Here is a 21,981-nt window from a genome sequence, read left to right as displayed (position 1 = left end):
AAGCTCCAATGCGGCGCGCACAACGATCCATCTTTCAATGCGACGAGATCCAGTAGGGAAAAAAATATAGTGGCGAGATATTAGGGGGAAAGATGATGTGAGATTTTAGTAGAAAATAAAGATGTGAAATTCCTTTTTAGCGAACGAAATTTCAGCATTTTGTAGCGAACGAAGTTTCAGCGAAACGGATAGGGCAGGATGATGCGTGCGAGATTCACTGTTGACTTTCCCCTTTTTTTTTTTGACTTTCCCATTTTTCGTTTGTAAGGATGGTGATCGTCAAGTTTCAGTAGAAAAAAAGAGATTTTTACTTATATACCATTATAAAAGTTGGTAATTATCTATAAACCATTAAAAAAATGAGTTTTGATGTACCATTGCTCTGAATTCTTTTGCCCTCTGTCACTTTCGTTAGATTTGAATGTAATGGTGTTAAACGACAGGTATAAAAAGTCAAAAATACCCTCATATATAAATAGGCAATTAATTTTTTAAGCATCTTAGCGACCTTAAATGAAAAAACTCAAAACTAGAAAGTTGTAGATCTCGTCGAGATCTACAATATTCATATAAAAACATTTTTATTTGGTTCTGTATACAAATATAATTTTTCTAACACATACTCCTTCCATATTGCAATTAAAGATCGTTTTGGCTATAGGAGATAATTGAGTAAAGGAAGTCGTTTTAGCCTCCATGTAAAGCTGTCGGCGCTGCTGCCCCTGATGCTTCGTCTCCCGCGCCCACAGCCATAAAAAAATAAGCGATACGAGTAAAGGTGACAATCGCAACCCTATTTAATAATGGTAGATATAAAAAAATATCTCTAATTAATCATTTCTTGGTAAATGTAATCATGTTCTAAACGACTTCTATTTCCTATTTAGAGAGACTATTAATCATATTAAATCATTCCTTTTTTGTACGGAATTCAATGAAGATATTTTTATACAAAAATTATAGACATTGTCGAGTTCTATAGCTTGTTTCGTTCTAAGTTTTTTCATTTAAGGTCATTAAGATGCTCAAAAAAATAATTATATATTGAGGTTTTAGGGTATCTTTCACTTTTCACACTCGCTGTTCAACAATGTTAGAGCTAAATTTAACAGAAGTGGCGATAAAAGAGTTTACAATAGTGATACCTATGAAAACTAAAAGCCTCAGTGACCGATCTACTGTACTTGCCATTTGTAAGGATGATCGACGGTGCGACACGCCAAACGAGCCCGGGCACCCGGGCACCCCAGCCTCCGATCCATCTTCTAGCTATAATTAGGGATCGATCCTGGAATGCCCTCGAGTCCCCAGGTCTCCGTCTCCGTCTCCCCTCTCCACCCCCACCCAGAAAAGCCCTCATCTTTACCGAGCCCTCGGCCGCAGGCGGCCCCCATCTCCATCCTCGCTGCTTGTGGCGACCCCCAATCTCACGCGCGGCCCTCCCAAATCGCCTCTCCTCCCGCTCCCGCTCCCGCGCCCCCTCCCAATTCGCTTCTCCTCCCGCCCGGCGCCCCGTCCTCCGGCCTGCAGGGCGTGACGGCGTCCGCCCGACCACCGCCGCCGCACCCCGGCCGCCCCAACCGGCGTGAATGAGGCCAAGGTAAATAATTTTTTTTTAAAAAAAGTAAATTGATGAAATCAAAACCAGCATTCATCCTATGCGGCAGGCAGCAGCAGTACGTAGTAGCTGGAGTATTTTTGCTGAATCGATAGGAATGGGCGGGCATCTGATCGCGTCGGTTTACTGGAATTCATAGAGGGGGGGCCATGGACGTGAACGGGCATTACGTCATCGGCCTGCCCTCTGCCTCTGCGCACTACGGCAGCGGCGGCGGCAACGGCGACGAGCCTTCTGCTGTCGAGGAGCAGCAGCAGCAGCAGCGGTCGCCGGTCGATGCGGTACCGGTGGCCGCCGCGGCCCGCGCGGTGCGGCCGAACCAGAAGCGGACCAAGAACTTCAGCGACAAGGAGGACGAGATGCTGGCGCTGGCGTGGCTGAACGTGAGCTCGGACCCGGGCCCCGCCCACGGCGGCGGCGGCGGCGGCGGCGAGCGCGCGCCCTACTGGAAGCGGATGCACGACTACTTCCACGGACACAGGGACTTCGAGTCGGAGCGCAGCGAGAACTCGCTCCTCCACCGCTGGTCCACCATCCAGGACAACGTCAAGCGCTTCGACCGCTGCGTCGCCGACGTCCTCGACGGCCACGGCCACGGCCAGGACGACGACGACGACCACAACTCGCTCACGCCTCACGACACGGTAACGCTTACGCTGCGCTGCTCGATCCTGTCGTCGTGTTCTTGGTTCGCTTCGTTTTGTGACATTTTTTTTTTGTTTCACTGTCGTGTGACGTTTCTTCTTCACTGTTTTGTATGTATTTGCAGGTGGTGCAGGCGCTGGCTCTGTTCAAGTCTGAGGACAAGAACAACAAGTCGTTCCAGTTCCTGCACTGCTGGAACCTGCTGAGATCACACCAGAAGTGGATCGAGAGGTCGTCGCAGGTCTCGTCGCAGAAGCTGGCGTGGATCAACCGGCCGTCGTCGTCGTCCAAGACCCAGGTGGTGGTGGCCTCCTCGTCGCGGAAGAAACAGAAGACAAGTCCCGGATCGAGCCCGAGCTCGTCGACTCCACCATGCGCTCTTGACGACGACAGTTTGGAGGCTGCAGCTCAGGAGTGTGAGGTGTTGATACAGCCAGTGGATGTGAGTAACAAGGAGAAACAGAATTTGCAGCAAGGTGGAGCTGGTTTGTATTACCTGGAGGCATCAGATGATCTTTGGGGGAAGAGGAAAGTGGCTGACGAGGCAGAGGGGAGAGAGCTCAACAATGGCAGTGGCGTGAGAGGTAAACAGGCTGATGTGGGAAGAGATGAGCAGGCTGATGTGGGGAGACAGATCAACAATGGTGAGAGCGAGAAGTATGCGCTGGAACAACAGAAGGTTGCGCTGGAACAACAACAGAAGGTTGCGCTGGAACGAAAGAAGGTTGCGCTAGATCAACAGAAGGTTGCGCTGGAACAGGAGAGGGTCGCGCTGGAACAAGCCAGGGCTGCTAATGAGGCGAGGAGTATCGAGATTAAGAGGAAAGAATTGGACTTGAAGAGCAAAGAGGTGGATCTGAAGATCATGTTGGAAGAAGAGAGGATCATGACTAAGGACACTAGCGGTATGCCTGGCCTGCAACAGCAGTACTACAAGATGCTGCAGAATGAGATCATGACTCGGCGGTTCAGTAGCTCAGGTTCACCCTGTATTCAGCAGTAGGTTGTCAATAATGTTGCTTCAACTTGGATCGGCGATTCAGTAGCTAGCTCAGGTTCACCTTGTATGAACCAGTAGGTTGGTTGTCAATAATGTTGCTTCAACTTGGATGGTGTGTCAACCTTAAGTTGTGTGGACCATCATGGTTTGTGAACAAACTTAAGTTGCATGGACCATTATAGTTTATGAACCTCTGTTTATAGCTGACAAAGGTAACTGTTGCGTACCAGTCATTCTGTACAAAGAGGGGTGGAAATGGAATCCAATTTATTTACATTGCAATGGACAACTCTAATCCAATCTTGTCATTTTTTTTCAATTTATAAATTGGTCAGTGAAAGCTAGTATTGGTCCAAGACTTTTGATAAAAAAGAAATGTTGTGAATTAGAAATTATATATCTGGGCTACTGACTTTTGAAAAAAAAAAGAAAAAGGATGTGAATTAGAAATTATACATCTGGGCTACTGGGTAACAGGCAGCTAATGGCAGTTGTTGCAGGCGTCCTTCAAGATTCACGCATAATTCTTGAAATGAACTCAACTGGGACAGTCAGATGAGAGTCGGATAACAACGAGCGTCACAAATTTGGAATGGAGACTGCTGGATCGGTGAGAAAACTGCACCTCATAATTGAGAAATGGCAAGACCCTTCAGCATTTAGTTACAGCTGTGTCAAAAACTGAAAACCATGTCATGTGCCGTCTACATAACAACCCCTTAGACAGCTTGTTAAGTAGCTGTTCCTAGAAGGCTAGAAGTACCTAAACAACCAATAAAAGAATTCCCTATTCCAGGTAGGACTGCTGCTCTCTGAACCCGATGCCCCATGTAATTTTACAAGTGGATTCAGTAGCGCATGCAGTTTCATTGGATGTTTTGACTCTTGCTCTATATCATCCTTTCAGAACCACCATGAAACCAATCCTAAAAGTGTTTCTTTGGTCAAGCTCAGGTGCCACGGTCTTAACTTGATGAACGCTGGTGCCTTACACAGACAAGATCATCCAACTTGTTTCCATCCATCTTGTACAGAGACACGCCACCCATTTGGATATGGTGTTCCTGAGCTTCTCTTCTCAGCTTCTCAAGTGGAAGTAACTCCCACTTGCTGTAGTTTGAATTCTTGCGTGTCTCACTCATATCTGAAGTACCTGATACCGGTCCATTGTCAGGGTCAACTGTTCCCCATACCTTGCAATTACTAAATGGCCCCAGTTCAGCCGACTGGCCAGTTTCATGCTTTTTTAGATGAAAAGCTGCAGCGTGTGCTCTTCTGATCTCTTCTTTGCTTGGTATGTCTGACCAATCTTCCACCCTTTGTGCTCTCATGGGAGAATGGATACGAATGACCTACACATGGTAATTATGACATAGGTCGGAATAAATCTATGCAGATAGACCATAATGATAACATGGTCGAGGCCTACCCCAAGGCATTCCAGAAGTTGATAATATGCTCGGCCTTGCAGTGGATTATGTCCTTTCCTAGGACCTGTGAAATACCGTGTCCTAAAATAATATGGAGTGAGAAGAATATATATTTATACAAAAAGGGAAACATAATGCCAGCTGCCATGTTAATGTTGAAATACTCAGTATTGTAGCCATTCATTAACTCACCACTCTGTGTAGCCAGGATCAACTGTAAAACCATACATGTCAACAATATCACACATGGAAAGGGCCAGTTCTATGGACTTCATGCCAGTTCCTTTAGCACCTCTTCTTAAAACTATACCTTGAAAAAGGTAGACAGGATTTGGAAGTTCCTGCAAGTAACCAATGTTCAATATAAGTGAGCATGACCTTCCATGAGTCATAACACTTAAGTAAAATTAGTTTATATAACAAACTCGGCTCAATGAAACAATATGCAGATCTGTTACCTTTATCACCGCATTGATTTCTTTGTGCGTCAAACTTTTAATGATAAGTGCCTCATTGGCTGCAAGGGAAAGCAAGACAGTCACATCTTGTTTCAAAAGCAGCCCTCACATGCCATAACAGAAATATTTACCACATGTCTAAACTCTATTTCATAACAACTTCTTCAGAACCATAAATTGAACATGTAAAAAGGATAGTAAGTTTGCATTTGTATGTTACCACGAATGTAGTTACATATATCATATAAATCTGGACTCTACAGCATATTATATAGAAGGGACAAATAGTAAATTGGAAGAAATCAGGATTACAGCATTACAGGAGCCCTTCAGTATTGGTGCCATATTTCGAGCAGCACCCCGCACAACCAGTCGAAAGTCCCTTTTCCATCCAACATGTTTAGCATATTTCTACAGATGAAAACATAAATAAAATATCAGTAACCAATGGCTATGCCATATTTATATTGAAGAGAAAATAAATTTGTCAGCACAACAACGAAAATGAGGTGCTAAGCTCAAGAAATAAGAGAAGTAATATATGAATAATGAGATCTGGGCAGCTAGAGGCCAAGAACGGTAGATGTAAAACAGGCTTGTTTGCAAAATTTCTGTTTAGATGAATTCGATAAATAATGCAACATGTTTACCTTATTCACAGGTGCCTCATTGTCCCGAAACACTGCATCATGTGCATCAATCTCTTGTCCAAACTCTGTTTTCAAGAGATCTCCTGAGTTACCAACAACTGCACACGTCGCGAACTGGCGTGGATGGAAAGGGGGTTTAGCAGGCAGTAAAATGCTAAGAAGCTCATCACAGAGAGTACGATTGTAGCATTTATCAGCACCACTGCAAATTTTGAAATCAAAAGAACTATTACCAATGTGGAGAGATCAATTTCCTTTAAAAGCAAAGATGAAAAACAAATCCCAAGCTTACAGCTGTGCGATCCTTTTAGCCGCATAATCCAACCATCCATCAGGCCTCACATCCAAGTATTCCCTTGTCAATACAGTTGTCATGTTGCGGTACTGCAATCATATTAGTATTAACACAAGCATATAGGTAACAAGAGCAAACATATTAGTCTAGAAGAATGTCCTAACCTGTTCCCACAATAGGATAGCTTCGCAGACATCATACTTGTATTCTAGAGGTTCAAAAATCTTGAACTGGGTGTTATACTGCAAAAAAGTTCAAGAAATATTATCACAGATGAATCTTTAACTCATGATTCTGGGTGAGAAACAGCAGCCATTGGCCATAAAAACAGGAGGAATACCAACCCAGGTGCTGTTGGTTCCTTCAGGAAATTTAAGGACCAGCTTGCAATGATCAACAATATCTGCTGTGAGACCAAGTCCTCTGCTGGCCTAAATAAAGACAAGGTTTCAGAAGCAAGGTAGAGATGATCAAACAACAGAATAAAAATAAGCAAGCAAGCTCTGCACTGCCAGTCTGAGGAAATCTTGCATATAGTCTCAAGAGTTTTATGTCTTGACAAGGATTAAAATGAACTCAAAGAGGCTGCACTGGATGACTATTTTGCCTCTGTGCTCATGTGGAGACACAAACACCAACAATAACATATTAAACAAATATGAAGCAGCGAACAACAGGCTAAACAGGCTATCAAAGATAACAGGTCGCACAAATTTCAGCAATGAACGGCAGCCTATCAGAGATACCAAGATCAACCGGACTATCCAAGTGCACCTTGCAGCAATAGTTACCAAACGTGAATGGCCAATTACGCATAGCCATAATCAAGGAATATACTCTGCACTTGTCACAAGAAATTTAAAGAAAAAGGAACAATCCCTCTACAGCACATGGAACAATAATAGCTTCTACTAGCGTCGGTTGAGATTTGAGAAACTGCGAAACTTTGGAAGAACCTATGTGTTACTGGACCAAAGTCCTTCATAGCTACAGCATCAGTGGCAGCCCGGCATTTTTCCCAGTCACCACAATTGTAACATTAGCTTATAGCATCGCAGCATAAATGTGAAACAAATGGGTTTTTGTCACGGCTGAAACTAAAACGGTTGTGGTTCCGTGCGGAAGCACCAAGAGATCGCGGAGACTTACCACGCACTGCTGGACGCGGGACTGGAACCCCTCGAGCTCGCGCACGTCGTCGGCGTCCAGATCCAGCCTCCTGCTCGGCGCCCCTGCGTGAGAGACCGAGGGCGAACTCGTCAGCCCACGATGAGCTAGGTAGGGTTTGGGAATGCGGGACGGAAGAGGCCGTCGTACCTGGGGCGGCGAAGAAGGAGGACTGGATGGAGAGGACGGCGAGGCAGAAGGCGAGCGCCAGGCCCAGCAGCAGCGCCACCGTCGGCCGCCGCTGCGCCGCCCCCGCCGCCGCCGCCGGTAGGTGGGCCCTCGTCATCGGCGGACGCGACGCGCCGCGGATCGGAGGCCGCACGGCGGCGCGCTTCCTTGGATGAGGGGAAAAAGGGCGCGTCGGTCGGGGAGTGTGGAATGTCAGTAGCTCATCCCTCTGGTTGTTGTTAAACTGGACTGAATGTTTGCAGGTGCGCTTTTTTTTTTGTTTGAACGTAATCCCTTGTTTTGTTTTTGTTTTGTTTTGAAGCAGCAGGTGCACTCGTTGAAGCGGCGTTGATATGACGAGGTTTATAAATCGCTGCTACTCCTCCCTGTTCCAAAAATGTACTAACATGTTGAAGTTTTTTTTATATGTTAAACTTAAGCTTTGTTTGGCACAACTCAGCTTCATTAGTGAAGTTGTTTTTTAGAAAACAGCACAGCTCAGCTTTATGAGCAACTTTCTAGGTAAAGCTGAACTGTTTTAAAAAAATTGTTTGACAAAATAGATTTCTTCATACATAGATGAAAGAAAGAAATGAGGGATACAGGTAAGATAAGCTTCAGGGTTTTGTAAGAGAAGGAAAATAACTTCACCCATGAAGCTATTTTGGAAAAGAGTGTTTGGCAAAAAAAAACAGCTCACAACAAACTGTTATGAGTTGTGCCAAACAGATCCTTATTTAGAAATGAATCAACATGTACAATGGTAGTAGTATATTTATACAGTATTGTGAAAATCTATAACTAAAATCAGGGAAATTTGATTTATGATAAAAGAATATTTTGGAACACCTTGCAAGTGTCCTATAAAATTTTGTATAATTATGTGAGAGACTAGAGAAGGATGTGAGAGAGATGACGATTTGTGAGCCCACATGCTAGGTTCATAACAGCCTGTTCGTTTGTCTAAAAACAATTGTTCGCTGATTTATTATGAGAGAAAAACATCATTGGCTGACAAAAAAAATACAGCTTATAAGACAAGCGAACGGATTCGTAGTCGGTTCATCGTAAAAGTTTGGGTGATATGGATCCGCAATTTTGAAAGTTAGAGACCTAGTGAGACCAATGCAAGTTTAATTAGTATGACCCATTTAGTAATGACCTAGATATGCATTTATCATAAACAACAATAATCTAGACCTTGTATGGTCCCATTAAGTTTGAAAACCTAGATCTACAATTGTAGAAGTTGAGACCTACTCCCTTCATCCCAAATTGTAAGACATTCCAAAAATTTTTGGAGAGTAAAACCATCTCAAATTTGATTAAATTTATATGATAAGATAATAATATTTATGGTGTGAACTTAGTATTATTACATTGTTCATTGATTATATTTTCATATTATACCTTTTTGATGTTATAAATCTTTGTAATTTCTCTTCATAATTTTGATCCAAATTAAGATGCTTTGACTCTCCAATATTTTTGAAATGACTTACAATTTGGAATGGTGTGACTTACAGTGTGAAATTATTTTAGATTTCGCTACTGTAGCACTTTCATTTGTTTATGACGAATATTATCGAATCATGGACTAACTAGAATCAAAAGATTCGTCTCACGATTTACAGCTAAACTGTGTAATTAATTTTTGTTTTGGTCTATATTTAATGTTTTATGCATGTACCACAAGAGTCGATGTAACGGAGAATCTTGTTAATGCTTCATGCATGTGCCACAAGATTTGATGTGACGAAAAATCTTAAAAACTTTTTAGTTTTTGGATGAACTAAACAAGGCCCTATATTGTATGGACTGTTAGGGGCCTAGATATGCACTTCTCACAAATCAATCTTGTAAGGTTTAGCAAGTTTTTCCTTTCACAAATATAATGAACTAAGTATTCCGTATTCTCACTATTAGAGGGTGTAGAAGCATAATATCATATCCTACGTTTATTCATCTACTTTGATCCAAACTGTAAAAAAAAAAGATAACGTGCGCTCAAGAGGATACAGAGAAAGACACATCATACCGAGATAAAGCCAACGGCCCGTGGTATTGAGTATTGACAAATTCACAAATGAAACATACCACATCAAATTCTCGCATGTCAACCTGGAAGTAGCCTAACTGCCTAAGCGCAATCAAATTTTGGTAACACAAGACATGGACGCCCTTGGAGAAAACATGGGAGCAGGTAAAATAGCCTAGTGCCTACAGGGTGCCATTGGATGATTGTATATGTACAAGCAAACTCTGAACCTCACCCTGCTCCTTATTTAACCAAGGATAACCGACCACCAAACTAGTCGCCGGCCAACCATGGGCGGCGAATGTGTCTGTTACCTCTTCCTCTTACCAGCTGAACCACCCGCCGCGGCCTTCCCACCTGACCCAGTCACTCTTGATCTGGCGGCAGGCGCCTTCTTCCCACCAGAGCCATTCCCATTGCTCTTCAGGTCAAGCTGGACTTGAATTCCTGGAAGCAGATGAGGTTACCGAAAAGTTAGGCGCAGCGAATTCAGAGGGATGGATGGATAGGCTCCTAGCGAATGCCCAACAAATATGAGAACCTTTCTTCTTGTCACTTTGCAGGTCCAGCTTCGGCGTAGAGTTAGCAGGGACAAGTTCATCTGAAGGAAGGAAAAAAAAAGTGATTAGAAAGCAAGTCATATGAAACAAAATTTTCTTTTTGGATGCAACTTTCAATAGCATCCAGCTGATTAAAAACGCTTTACCAACTGTGCTAATTGATGCAGCTTCAATTAGCATCCAACTGACTAAAAACTTCCAATAGAACTGGCTATACCATATGTTAGTATGGTGTGTCTAATGTCAGAAGTACATGTATAATTTATAGTTTTAGCATTAACCGGTCTATAGTTAGGTGTAGATATATCACAAGTTCATGTTTCTATGATCTCAATTTGTATTTACTTCAATGATGCTGTAAATCTCTGTAAAAATGAGTAATTTCACAATTGCATTAAATGAAGACAATGTGGCACCACAAAGTTGCCTCAAAACATATCCATTTTATCCAAATGCCTGACACATTAGTCAAACAAACAGGCATCTACCTGATTTTTTCTGTTTGTTATATGGGAAAGGAACACGCACCATTATTTTCAGTGTCAGAAGAATCATCTTCATCATCTTCAGCTGATGCGCCATTTTCTTCAGGCAGGCTCTCTTCTACTGGCTCCAAGATTGCAGCCACTCGTTTCTTTAATGGCTTTTTCATGCCTGGAATATTTATTAGATCTGCTGCTCGAACAACACGAGAACTACTTCCTTGTTTGTATGCCTTTGTCAAGGCACTTTTAACAGCAGGTTGAATCCCATCCATAGGACTTGGATGACCCTACATTATAAAATAAAATCATTCAGATCCACAATGACATGGAATGAAAACAAAGGTAAACTATGAAAAAAACGGTTTACTCAGCCAGGGACAACACTGCATAAATGCTTCCAACATGTTAATTCGATAAATGCATTTATCTACAAGTTCTGTAAAGTATTTGTTGTATTTCAAAGTCACTATAGTGTTGTATCCAATATCCATAAATCACACGATTGCAGATTTCTAAGATATGTAGCCATTAGTCCATTACAATACAGTTGACACGACATGGCAACGATGCAAGCAAATTGCACAAGATGAACACAATAGCTGAAGTGTTGAACAGGCTTACTGCCTGAACACACTACTCAAAACAATTAAGAATGACAATAGTCATTGACACAGTGGATCATGCAAAATTACCAGCCAAATACCTGCCAAAATGAAAATTCTCAACGCAAACGCAAATGCAAATGCAAAAATAATCTGCGACCATTCAAGGATGATCAAGTGAACATGACATCAAACTGATTCTAGGATACTACCAACCTTAAATTTGGATACTTCCACAATCGTGTCGAAGTCTTCCTGGCTTAAAGAGTATGTATCCATAAACTCTACCACCTTTTGAACAGCTTCATCCTGGATGAATTGAAAATATAAAATTTCCAGAAGATGCTCAAATAAAATATTTCTACAAGGGAAATTGTATTTGAGATTACTGTATTACAAAATAAGAGCTACAAATGCTAGTTACTGATCAAGCAATTCAGCAACTCCATGTTATGGTAGGTTACTAAGCAATTCAGCCACAGAACTTCAGGTGTTACACAGATTTTCTGAACAAAAGAACAATAAGAAAGAATAATAACTTCTAAGCTATGCATTTTCAGAGTTCATTTGATCCTGGTAGGGTGCTTGGACGACTGCAAAAGTTGGCATAGAATACTACTTCTACTGTCTTAATTTCTTACATCTGCAGTTCTGTCATCTGTGGGAACTCTTGAAGCAAAATTTAGTTACATCATTCATCAGTTGTGTGGCATCTCTATTTTCAAGACTACAGAAAAACAACAAAGTTTGGGAACAATTCCAAACACCTAATAAAGCACTGGGAATTATTATCATCATGAGACCAACAATGATGGATAAATGGAAAGATGGAGCTCATTCATGAGGTAATAAAGATGAAAAAACAACCTTTGACATTTTTTTCAGTGGGTCAGTCAGCTCTCTCAAAATAAGAGTAAGATAATCCAACCTCAATGCCTCCCTGCAGTTCTCAAGAATTATAAAACTTAAGACCCACAATAAACAATCACTTAAGTCTGGACATCATTCAACTATTCAAAATTACAACAGGAAAAAAGAATGCACGAAATTTGTCAGTTCTGACACACCATAAGCACACAAACCAATGGCTAATTTTTTCAGTTCTCACAGCTCAGAGTAGAAAAATATTTTATCTTCAAGATCTGAACCAAGCATGTTAACTAACGAATTGATTGCTAGCAACTTAGAGTTGGCAGCTAGCTATCAATTCTGATCATTGTAATGGGTACCCATTTACAAAGCAATTATATAAGAAAAGGAGCCTGATACAGCGAGCAATTTAGATTTGGTTCCTACCTGAACAAAATTCCATGGAAAAAATCAGTGCATAAAATATTGTTCTGGCATAGCGATATAGCATAAGTAGAAGGAACTACCAAGCACCATATCATACATACTTCTGAATATAATAGATCTGTGGTGCTAAGAAACTAGTAAAAAAAAGCTTGGATTGAGTTTTGTAGGTTCAAGAAAATATAAGACCATTGTACCACAATCTTGCTGGGTACCAGTACCACTCCTGAACATGGCTCTTGGGCTGATGTTCAGGGTTATCTATGATTTTTCCTTGTAACCTCAAAATTTAAGGAAACAAAATTCAGTATGAAATAATCCAGCTTTAGAAAATATCAAGTTATGCTATTCCTCTTCACTCAAAATGGCACAGAAACATTTTTTTCCCTTTAGAGAGTGAACACAAAAGTGTGTGGATTGGCTACCAATCATTTAGCTCCAGTCAATTGGGTTAGTCAAACCATTTTCCTCTTATGGAATCTAAGTCTTATATTTCCCAAAGAAAAAGTAGCATTCAAAACCAAATTTAAAACCACAAAAGATAGCTGAGGTTTTCCGCAAAAAGGTACATAATAACTGCAGATTCAGGACATGGCCAGATAAGAAACCAAGCAGCTTCGCTATACCATACCGGCACAATAATGAGTCAAATATGTGACAATAAAAGCACAAGTCACCAAAGAAGGCACAGATAGATCTCAAGGATATGTAAAAGCAACTACCTGTCCAAGTTTGCTTGCTGGGAGGCAAGAATATGACTGTGGACATCTTCCAGTAGCCTTCTGTTTTTGTTAGTAGTTGAGTACTTACCCAACCATCCACCAAACCTATTAAAATTCCGCTCACCCTGAAATGTATTTGTTACCCAAATTAATTTAGCCAATAAGCAAAAGTAAAATATACTAAATATAGTGCCAGTTAGGGTTTGAACATTACCGCTTCAAGGATTTCTCTGTTCCCATGCATCCAAGCGGCACTGTAAAATGTGTAAGGTTAGAAAACCAGGTTCGTAAATTCAAATTAAGGTAATAAACTAATAACAATGCCAACATATAATAAACTATGACCCTGATCAATACTTACGGTACTATAGATGAAGCAAAACAAGCAGCTTGCGACAACTGCCACTGTCGATATCTTCTTATTTGTACATTAACAAGATCACCGTCCGCTATAGATTCAGCAGCCCGGGCTAGAGCATTCATTCTTTTAACTCCACTTTCATCCTTCCCGATGGTGTTAGGCCGATAATTGATATAATTTTCCTACAATGAGGCAAATTTTTAACTGTGAATTTCACAGGAACTTTGATTTCCAAGACATCAGCGATCAGGAGCATTTAAAAAGAGAGAGAGAGAATGTGTTCATCCATGTATATCATGTAACGGTGAACTCAAACAATACTCCCTCCATTCCAAATTATAAGACATTTTGGCTTTTCTAGAGACATAGGTTTTGTTATGCATCTAGATATACACTTGTGTCTAGGTACATAGTAAAATCAATGCATCTAGAAAAGCCAAAACGTCTTATAATTTGGAATGGATGGAGTAGAATTCAACAATACTGGACTATAGTCACAGCAATATAAAAGGTAATAGCAAAAGAAGTCCAAAAGGACACATGTTTAAACAATTATGATACAAATTCATTTCGCAAACATAAATATATAGCAGCAAAAAGACGAAATTCCCTTCAGAATTCAGAAAAGACACCATTTAATTCTTATACATGCGAGCATCCCAGCTTTCAAGCAATAAAGAAAGCTGTGACACACACACTACAGTTATATAAAAATAATAGCTTGTGCACAGTATATTGGAAAGAAATTTGTAGTAGTCACAACTCACAACTCAGTGGAGAAACATAAGAATTAACATTTATACTTCTTATACATGTGAGCATCCCAGCTTTCAAGCAATAAAGAAAGCTGTGACACACACTACAGTTAGTGTAAAAATAAATAGCTTGTGCAGAGTATATTGGGAAAAAAAATAGTAGTCACAAGTCAATAGAGAAACGTAAGAATTAACATTTACACAAAGGATTTCCATCAGTATTCCAAACCTGGATAATCAAGGGAACTAAATCAGGATCGCTCATGCCAAAATCAATTCTCTCATCCATCCTTAACCTCCCACCATTGAAACCAAAAAGTCTGAAAGTTCAACGAATAACGATGAATAATATAAAGACTGTAGGCATAAATGATGATATTTGGCATTGAAGAAATACTAAAGAAAGGGCAATACTTGTCAACAGCAGTAAAAGGAGAAATATCTTCATCCTTTGAACTGCTGTTAAGTCGCTCCCTTATATCATCGTATTTGACCACAGATTGGGAGAGGCTCATATACTGCAAATGGTTGAGTGCCATGCGAATATCTCCGTGCACTCTTTCAGCAAGCTCTTCCATTGCATTCTAGCATTACAGGAAAAAGAACATATTAGTAACAAAACACGGAAAGTCTACATAACAGAGAATCAGAAAGAGAAAAGAATGCTAGAAGCCTATATTTTAGTACAAGAGATTACAAGCACTAATTTTATTTTGTTACTGATCTATTTCTGCTAATTTATATCTCAAAGTTTCATGTAAGTTTAGAAGCACTGGGGTCTGGGAAAGATACAGGGCATACCTCTTGAGCTTGAATACCTTCCTTTTTGGCAATTTCCATCAATCTTTTACCCATCTGTCAAGTAAAGAAGTTAGAACCAAGAAAATAAAAAGGAACATGCACGTCACAGGTAGAAATTTAACAGTTCTCTCTTAACAATCATGCAACTGTATACATCATGTAATTTGAGAAGAACTGCAACAGAAAGAGCATTGTAGTTGTGGTAGTTTCTATGCAACTTGTGACAACCAATGGTCAGGGTATTTTTATCAAATAGGTACAGGTGTACGCAAACAGCGATGTTCAGAAGTTCAGAGTCCACAGTAAGTAGCATCACAAACCTAGTTTACAAACAGTCCATTTTAGACTCAGAAACACGTCAAAATACAGATCCATTTCCTACATAACATGAATAGCACCAGGCTAACTGTGCATGCCTAGATACAATAAAAGTAAGGAATGTGGTGCTGGGTTCTTGTAATTCAAGGGAACAGTAATAATTCTGAAGGTCATTGCCTCACTGGAACTGAACATGGCAAGAAATAACCTGTTGTTTCGTTGGTTTTCTGAAGTTGAGCATCAGGCAGTAATTAACAAGACTCTTCAATTTCTGGCTATAACGGTCATTACAAATGCAGATAATAGGGATCTTGGATATCTTGATGCTAGCAATAAGATCAGCAACACCACCTCTATCTCCAGCAGACATACCGTCAACTTCATCCATGATTAGTACAGCTTTGGGATGTTTTGACCTGTGGAATTGTTTCCCACTTAATATATAATAATAATAATCAATGCAAAGTCAAAAAAGTTCATGACTCATGCTACAACACCAACCGATTGTCACCATAATTCAGAGTCGCGTTGCTGATAAGCTCTTTGATAGAATTTGATGTACTCCCCCCAACACCCTTCTCAATCTTGGAGTCTGCCTTACCACGGCTATCACTCGCATTTACCTATCACAAAAAATATTGTTTAAATTCAGGCCTGCCAAGTAAAATGAGGAATAAATAGTGCAAAGACTTCTTATCTGTTTTGGTGAGATAGAAACAATTCTTAGCAGGCATCTCTTGGAAAAACTTTCAAGTTCAAACCTTTTTTTTAAGTTTTGGACGGATTTGTTGAAACGATTTTCAACAGGTACCCCTTGGAAATGGGGTACTTGACTATTCTACAAGGATTCTAGTGGATTTGGAACAAACTATGTTGGATTTTTATCAACAATTTTATTCTAAAAAAAGTTGGTAAAATGAGGAATAAATAGTGCAAAGACTTAAAAAATACCTCAATGGCCTGCAGTCCAAGCATCTGACTAACAACTTTAGCAGTAGTAGTCTTACCAATACCAGGAGGTCCACTCAGCAACACAGCCTTTTTGGCTGCACTGTCAGTTTGTTTCTTTCCCTTACCCTTTTGGCCAGAATGAAGGAATAGTGCATCCCAACTTTTCAACCAATCATGAAGTTGTTTGACCTATATACGAAGTTCATAATAAAGTATCGCTACATATATGCATTAACTAACATTACCAAAAGCAGAACTACTCACCATTGATTGATTGCCAACTATGTCATTTGGAACTTTTGGCCGATATTTTTCTGTCCATTGCATAGAACCACGGTCAACATTCTTGGGCTTTTGTTTGTCAGCGGAGGCACTTGCAGCATTACTATTTGAAGCAATACTTTTTCCCACAGCACTTGCCTCAGCTGAAAAAAATCAAACATAACATATTAACATGAGTTTGTACATAAGTAAAGCTACATCATCACAGATTTAAGCCCATTCCTAGACTCAGCCTCTCCATCTGGCTAAACAGTCTGCTGTAAAGTTTTCTAGTTTTGCCCTTGATGGGTTTGTTGTACAGCTTTGCTGATTTTTCTATAGTTTAATATATTTTCTACCACAGTAAGGGTTTCCCCTACTGTATTCCCCTAAGACATATTAACATGAGAAGGCAAAATCAGAAACGAAAGTGACAGTGAGTTGATTCTCCAGAGGATGCAAGCATAACGACAGGATCAAATTAATATCCACAATGATAAAGTTGTTAGAAGATACAATGAACAGGAAAGTCATGTCTCACATAATCAGATCCAAGCAACTATGAGCATAACAAAATTATGTATTAGGTTATGTTAAGCAAGACCCCACGACATGCTATACGACTATAGAATCGCTAGAAGTTAGGGGTTCCAGTCTACCTCGTTTTTCAACTTTAGCTGGAGAGCTCTTTGTCAGTGATTTCTGAAGCTTTTCAGAACTGTTGTTGCTTTGATGTTTGTCTACAGGAGCCTTTGCAGGCTTTGATTTTCGGATCAAATCAAATAAACCATCTTCAGTCAAGAATGGGACACTGCAAATAAATGTAAGCACATATAAAAATAACAAAAAATAAAACAAATATGCAACATATTGTTTTATGAAAATAATAAGTAATACCCCAGATCTTTTGCTTTGTTAGATTTAACTCCACCAATGTCTTCGTCAGCCAGTAAGTAGCTCTGTGAACAAGCATTCTCCGCAAATTATTAAATATATAAAGGGCAACAATAGTCTCATAAAAAAGGTGCCCTACTAATATACATACCGTCTTTTTACTAATAGAGCCAGTCACACGGCCACCATAACGCTTAATTAGATCAGTTGCTTCCTCACGTTCAAGACTGCACATAGAAACAAACTTAAGATGATTTCTAACTTATTGGTCATTGCATGATAATTAAACATATACTAAGTACTGAATATTATCAACAACAACAAAGACTTTTAGTCCCGAGCAAGTTAGGGAATGCTAGAGCTCAAACCCAACATAAGCCACCACAAAGGGTGAAAAGTAAGAGAAAAATATTATACATAAAAAATCACCTGTCAAGGGTACCACTTATGACAAATGTCAGACCAGATAAACAGTCAGGGGCACCCTCTGGGACCTCCTACATTGTAGATGAAATAAACAGTTCAGCATTGGTTTTTTTATTTTTTTTCACGAAACATTGACAATGGTATTAGCGTTACCTTTTCTCCTTTGTGAGGAGGATCTTTCCTCTCACCAAAATTCATAAAACCTCTCCCACCTCCTCCTCTACCTCTGCCCCCAGTGGCAGCTCCTGCTCCTGCTCCTCTTCCTCCCCTTCCCCTTCCTCTTCCAGCTCCTTTTGAGGGGGTCTTGGCATCTTCATCCATCCTGTCCTCATCCTCAGCGTCATCAACTTGAGCATTAGATTCAACTTTAGCCTTTTTTGAAGGCGGTGGCTTCACTGGAGTTTTCTTCTTTGGAGGTGCCACAAAGTCGTCATCGTCATCTTCTTCATCCTTAGACATTTTCTTTGCTGGCAAAGGCTTGCTGTCCTCCTTAAGTTCATTGTTGCATTTCTGAAGTTTTCTTTTAGCCGCACTCTTGTCAGCACTCTTTCCGGCAGAGGCGTCTGCCATTTCAACATCTGATTCCTTCTCTCCTTTTGACCCAAAGTACTTGCTTGTCTTCCTTCTAGCAGGAGGATCATGATCACAGGACACCTGATTGACCCAAGATGTGGCATTAATATTTCAGAACTTGGGCAGCACCAAATATTGATGAATAAAATGAAAATCAAAGAACTGATGTTAGCTTTGACAAGGGTGATGCTATAACACAATGAACATTTGTGGATAAATAGCTCATGTGCTACATCATCATGTCGAAATACTCAAGGAAATTCAAAAGCCCAGTCAAATAATCTAATCTAACTAGTAACTAGTAGGTCAAAACTAAATTTACAGCTACTGCAAAGACTATAACATCATCATTCAACATTGGTTTGGTCAAAAAAAAAAAGCGACACCTTAATGAGCACAAGAACTACGGATTACCACAGGGACATCCCCTGTGACCCTATCGTTGCTGCAAGTAACACATTGACCAAAACTGAATCCCTGAGCCAATCCACGACACCATGCACCACACATTTCCACGCAACTACATATTAAGAAGGCAACAATTATGAATAGAGGACAGAACCAACAACGGCGGGGGCAGCATCCAACCAATGCGGGCGGCCCCGACTTCTTCTCGGGAATGCTGAGCACGGGCTTCTTCTTCTCGGCCGCTGCCGCCGCCCCTGACGGCTTCGCCGCTGCGGCTCCAGAGGCCGCCCCGCTCTTGTCCTGCGTCTTCATGAACCATTTCCTGATGTCGGACGACTGCGCCCCCAGAAAACAAAGAAAGAACCGCTCAGTCGTCAGAAGCCAACAACAGGGGGAAAAAATCAAGAACCCGCTCGCCAAGCAAATCTCCCCGGAGGGAGGAATACCAACCGGGGCGCGAGAGAGAGAAAAAGAGAGATGGCAAGAACGCACTCACCATCTCCCACGCGGCAAAGGACTGATCTTCAGGGCCCGGGAGACCGAAAAGCTGGAGGTTTTTCCCGGATTCTTGGCGCGGTTAGATTGATGTGGGGGCGGGCGGGCGGTTCTTCCTTCCCGCGACCAATCCAATCCCGGGGCGGACACTGGCGCCGCCACCCACCGCCTACCGGACGCGGTGGAGGGGAGAGGGGTGGGGAGGAGACAGGAGACGGGGAAGGGGAAGGGGATGCGGCGGCGGTGTGCGGCGGAAGACTCGGCTCGCCTGACGCTCGCGGGGGTGCGCGCGGAGGTTTTTGGCCTTGGGGGGGGGGGGGGGGCAGCGACGCGCGGCTCGCTCGAGGCTGGCGGGAGGGACCCGCGGTTGGGGTGGAGAGTAGTGGAGGTGTGGTGGCATCGGGAACCAATATGTCGCTCTCCTCGAGATTCGTGCGTACATGGCGGCTTATCTGTTTATTTCGACGGCTGGGATTTGACGACAATCTAATCGGCCCAATCAGCTAGCCATTCAGCAGTGTTTTTCTCTCACAATAAATTAGTCAACACTACTTTCTGCCACGGCTTATCAACCAAACGAACAAGACTTCAAGCCCTGAGAGCAACTATTTAGATTAAAAATTTTGAATTTTAACATTGTAGTATTTTTATTTGTATTTATCAATTTATTGTCCAAATATGGAATGAATAGGCTCAAAACATTCATCTCGCATAATTAGTTACTTTTTTATTTAAATTTAATACTCTATGTATATGTCGTAAAATTTGATGTGACAGAAAATCTTAAAAAAATAAATTTTAGGATGAACTAAACAAGACTTGAGACCCTTTTATATTTATTATTAAGAGCTCCCTCTACTTTTAGGATTTGTTTTCTAGGCTCAACTCCACCTACTTCTTCTCATTTTTCACCGTTCCTATACGCATAATCCATGCATATGTAATTGGCATCACCAAAGTACATAATAAATTATTTATAATTTTCCACTATAAAGAACCATATGTAAATTTGTGAATGCATATATTAATGATCAAAACTAGATGCAAAATAAAAATTGATCTTAATTTAATAACATGGGCCATCGCACCTCATCATCAAATAAAACATCCATAGATCCTCTTTGGAAGGGTTTGAGCTTCTCTAAAACTGTTTTTGGTGGCTTTAACTGGTCCATAACGGTTTATGCTTCACTTTTTTCTGTTTTGCTTCAGAAGGTATTTTCGTGTGTGCTCGTTTGATACAACTTTTCATTAAGCTAGTGGAGAAACTAGCACAAAAAGCCTTGCCGAAGAAGGGAGTAGACATGCTAGAAGGAGGTGGAAGGAGGAGCCATGTGGTAGGGTATGCAGATGATGCCAGCATGAGGGACATATGAGGTAGATATAGCTCACGACTGCATGAGGGAACGACCAAAACGATAGTTTGAGGGTATGAAACAAGACCTTAGGAAAGAGGGCTTTCGAAGCTATTTTTGGAGAGCCCTTTCAAATTTAAGAGTTAAGTAGGCAGATTCTATTTTTGGCTCTAACTTTTTCAAAAAAAAAATGTGTTTGAGGATCTCCTATTTGTATTTTGTGGCCTTTCATGTATCACACAATTTGGAAAGGTGGTTCACCACTCAAACTTCACCTTCTTTTGCAAAAGTGCCAACACCACCAAGTATAAAACCATGTGTGCATGTGTATTAGCAATTTTACAAATTTTTCTTCAAAGGAGTTGTTAGCACTTTACTAGATTCTAATGCGTACACTTAAGTTGTTGACCTAGTAGCACTTGATTCATGAGATGAGCGTGATTTCTTCACTTGATAGTCGGTTATCTATCCTAAATCTGGTTAATCACTTCTCTACTCATCTTACACCAACAAAGAAACAAAACCCTGTGGTCTTCTTGTCCATCACTAAGTCTCGATCACTATGATCTTTATTTCAATGTTCATGCCCCATCTCTTTATGATCATGTGGCCATCACTCCATGTCACTTTGTTCCTTCGTCACTTTTGTTGTTATGCCTAACTTAAACCACTTTAATATAATGATATTAGCAACTTAATATCATTAACTACCAAAACCAAACCTGAGCTTTTCACTGTGGAACTGCTCGTCATATGCCTTGGAATTGTCTTGCACACCAGGGGAATGGAGGGAAGGGATGGATGGGCCAATTGCCGCAATGGCTGGATCTTTACGTTTTCAGCTGTTGGGCTCTCTCGGTTGGGAATCCTCTATGCCTAAATAGGAGAGCCCCACTAGCAGATTTATCTGTGATTTCCTTAAGCCACGTCATCACCATAGCCTACACCACTGCTTTTCTTTCAATTCCTATTAGGCAACTGAAGATACGAAGGGGCCTCGAGTCGTACGAGGCAACTGAAGATATGAAAGGGCAGCAGACGAAGGGCTCTTATGTGAAACTGATGCGCTCTGATGTGAAACTGATGCCCACCAAGCTGGCAGCATCATCTCTTCAATTCCTGACTCTTCATATATGAATCCAAACACAAACACCAGGCTGCATATAAATCTCTACCCCGCCTCATCCGTCATGCGAGCATCACTGCAACCAGGCGACATCTCCATCCCAGAATCCATCAGGCAACCCAAGGC

General features: G+C 41.1%; 3 protein-coding genes across 5 annotated transcripts; 1 reads left to right on the top strand and 2 right to left on the bottom strand.

Annotated features, from left to right (window-relative positions):
• Window positions 1,295–3,571, top strand: LOC8062639 (glutathione S-transferase T3). Of its 2 annotated transcripts, none has more exons than XM_002450945.2 (3): window positions 1,295–1,600; window positions 1,758–2,262; window positions 2,388–3,571. In XM_002450945.2, the coding sequence occupies exons 1-3, from the start codon at window positions 1,590–1,592 to the stop codon at window positions 3,264–3,266; spliced, it is 1,395 nt and encodes a 464-aa protein (XP_002450990.2). In that variant the 5' UTR covers window positions 1,295–1,589; the 3' UTR covers window positions 3,267–3,571. The 2 variants fall into 2 exon arrangements, with proteins under 2 accessions (XP_002450990.2, XP_021317313.1); XM_021461638.1 differs by having other exon boundaries at window positions 1,668–2,262.
• Window positions 3,871–7,672, bottom strand: LOC8062638 (sialyltransferase-like protein 5). Its single transcript, XM_002449683.2, has 11 exons — window positions 7,414–7,672; window positions 7,246–7,328; window positions 6,441–6,527; window positions 6,261–6,338; window positions 6,094–6,185; window positions 5,802–6,003; window positions 5,472–5,562; window positions 5,152–5,210; window positions 4,886–5,034; window positions 4,693–4,774; window positions 3,871–4,615 (listed from the first exon to the last, which is right to left on the bottom strand). Exons 1-11 carry the CDS (start codon window positions 7,547–7,549, stop codon window positions 4,229–4,231), a joined length of 1,446 nt encoding a protein of 481 aa, XP_002449728.1. The 5' UTR covers window positions 7,550–7,672; the 3' UTR covers window positions 3,871–4,228.
• Window positions 9,464–19,680, bottom strand: LOC8071946 (replication factor C subunit 1). Of its 2 annotated transcripts, none has more exons than XM_021461498.1 (22): window positions 19,376–19,680; window positions 19,034–19,215; window positions 18,052–18,552; window positions 17,902–17,969; window positions 17,624–17,699; window positions 17,476–17,537; window positions 17,238–17,389; window positions 16,582–16,742; window positions 16,318–16,506; window positions 15,868–15,989; window positions 15,575–15,782; window positions 15,049–15,102; window positions 14,662–14,831; window positions 14,477–14,567; window positions 13,493–13,674; window positions 13,346–13,385; window positions 13,132–13,256; window positions 11,984–12,056; window positions 11,333–11,425; window positions 10,558–10,801; window positions 10,011–10,070; window positions 9,464–9,916 (listed from the first exon to the last, which is right to left on the bottom strand). In XM_021461498.1, the coding sequence occupies exons 2-22, from the start codon at window positions 19,196–19,198 to the stop codon at window positions 9,780–9,782; spliced, it is 2,973 nt and encodes a 990-aa protein (XP_021317173.1). In that variant the 5' UTR covers window positions 19,199–19,215; window positions 19,376–19,680; the 3' UTR covers window positions 9,464–9,779. The 2 variants fall into 2 exon arrangements, with proteins under 2 accessions (XP_021317173.1, XP_021317174.1); XM_021461499.1 differs by having other exon boundaries at window positions 19,060–19,215.

This window comes from Sorghum bicolor, chromosome 5 (assembly GCF_000003195.3).
Source record: "Sorghum bicolor cultivar BTx623 chromosome 5, Sorghum_bicolor_NCBIv3, whole genome shotgun sequence".
Lineage (NCBI taxonomy): Eukaryota > Viridiplantae > Streptophyta > Magnoliopsida > Poales > Poaceae > Sorghum > Sorghum bicolor.
This window is presented reverse-complemented; position numbering and strand designations above follow the sequence as displayed.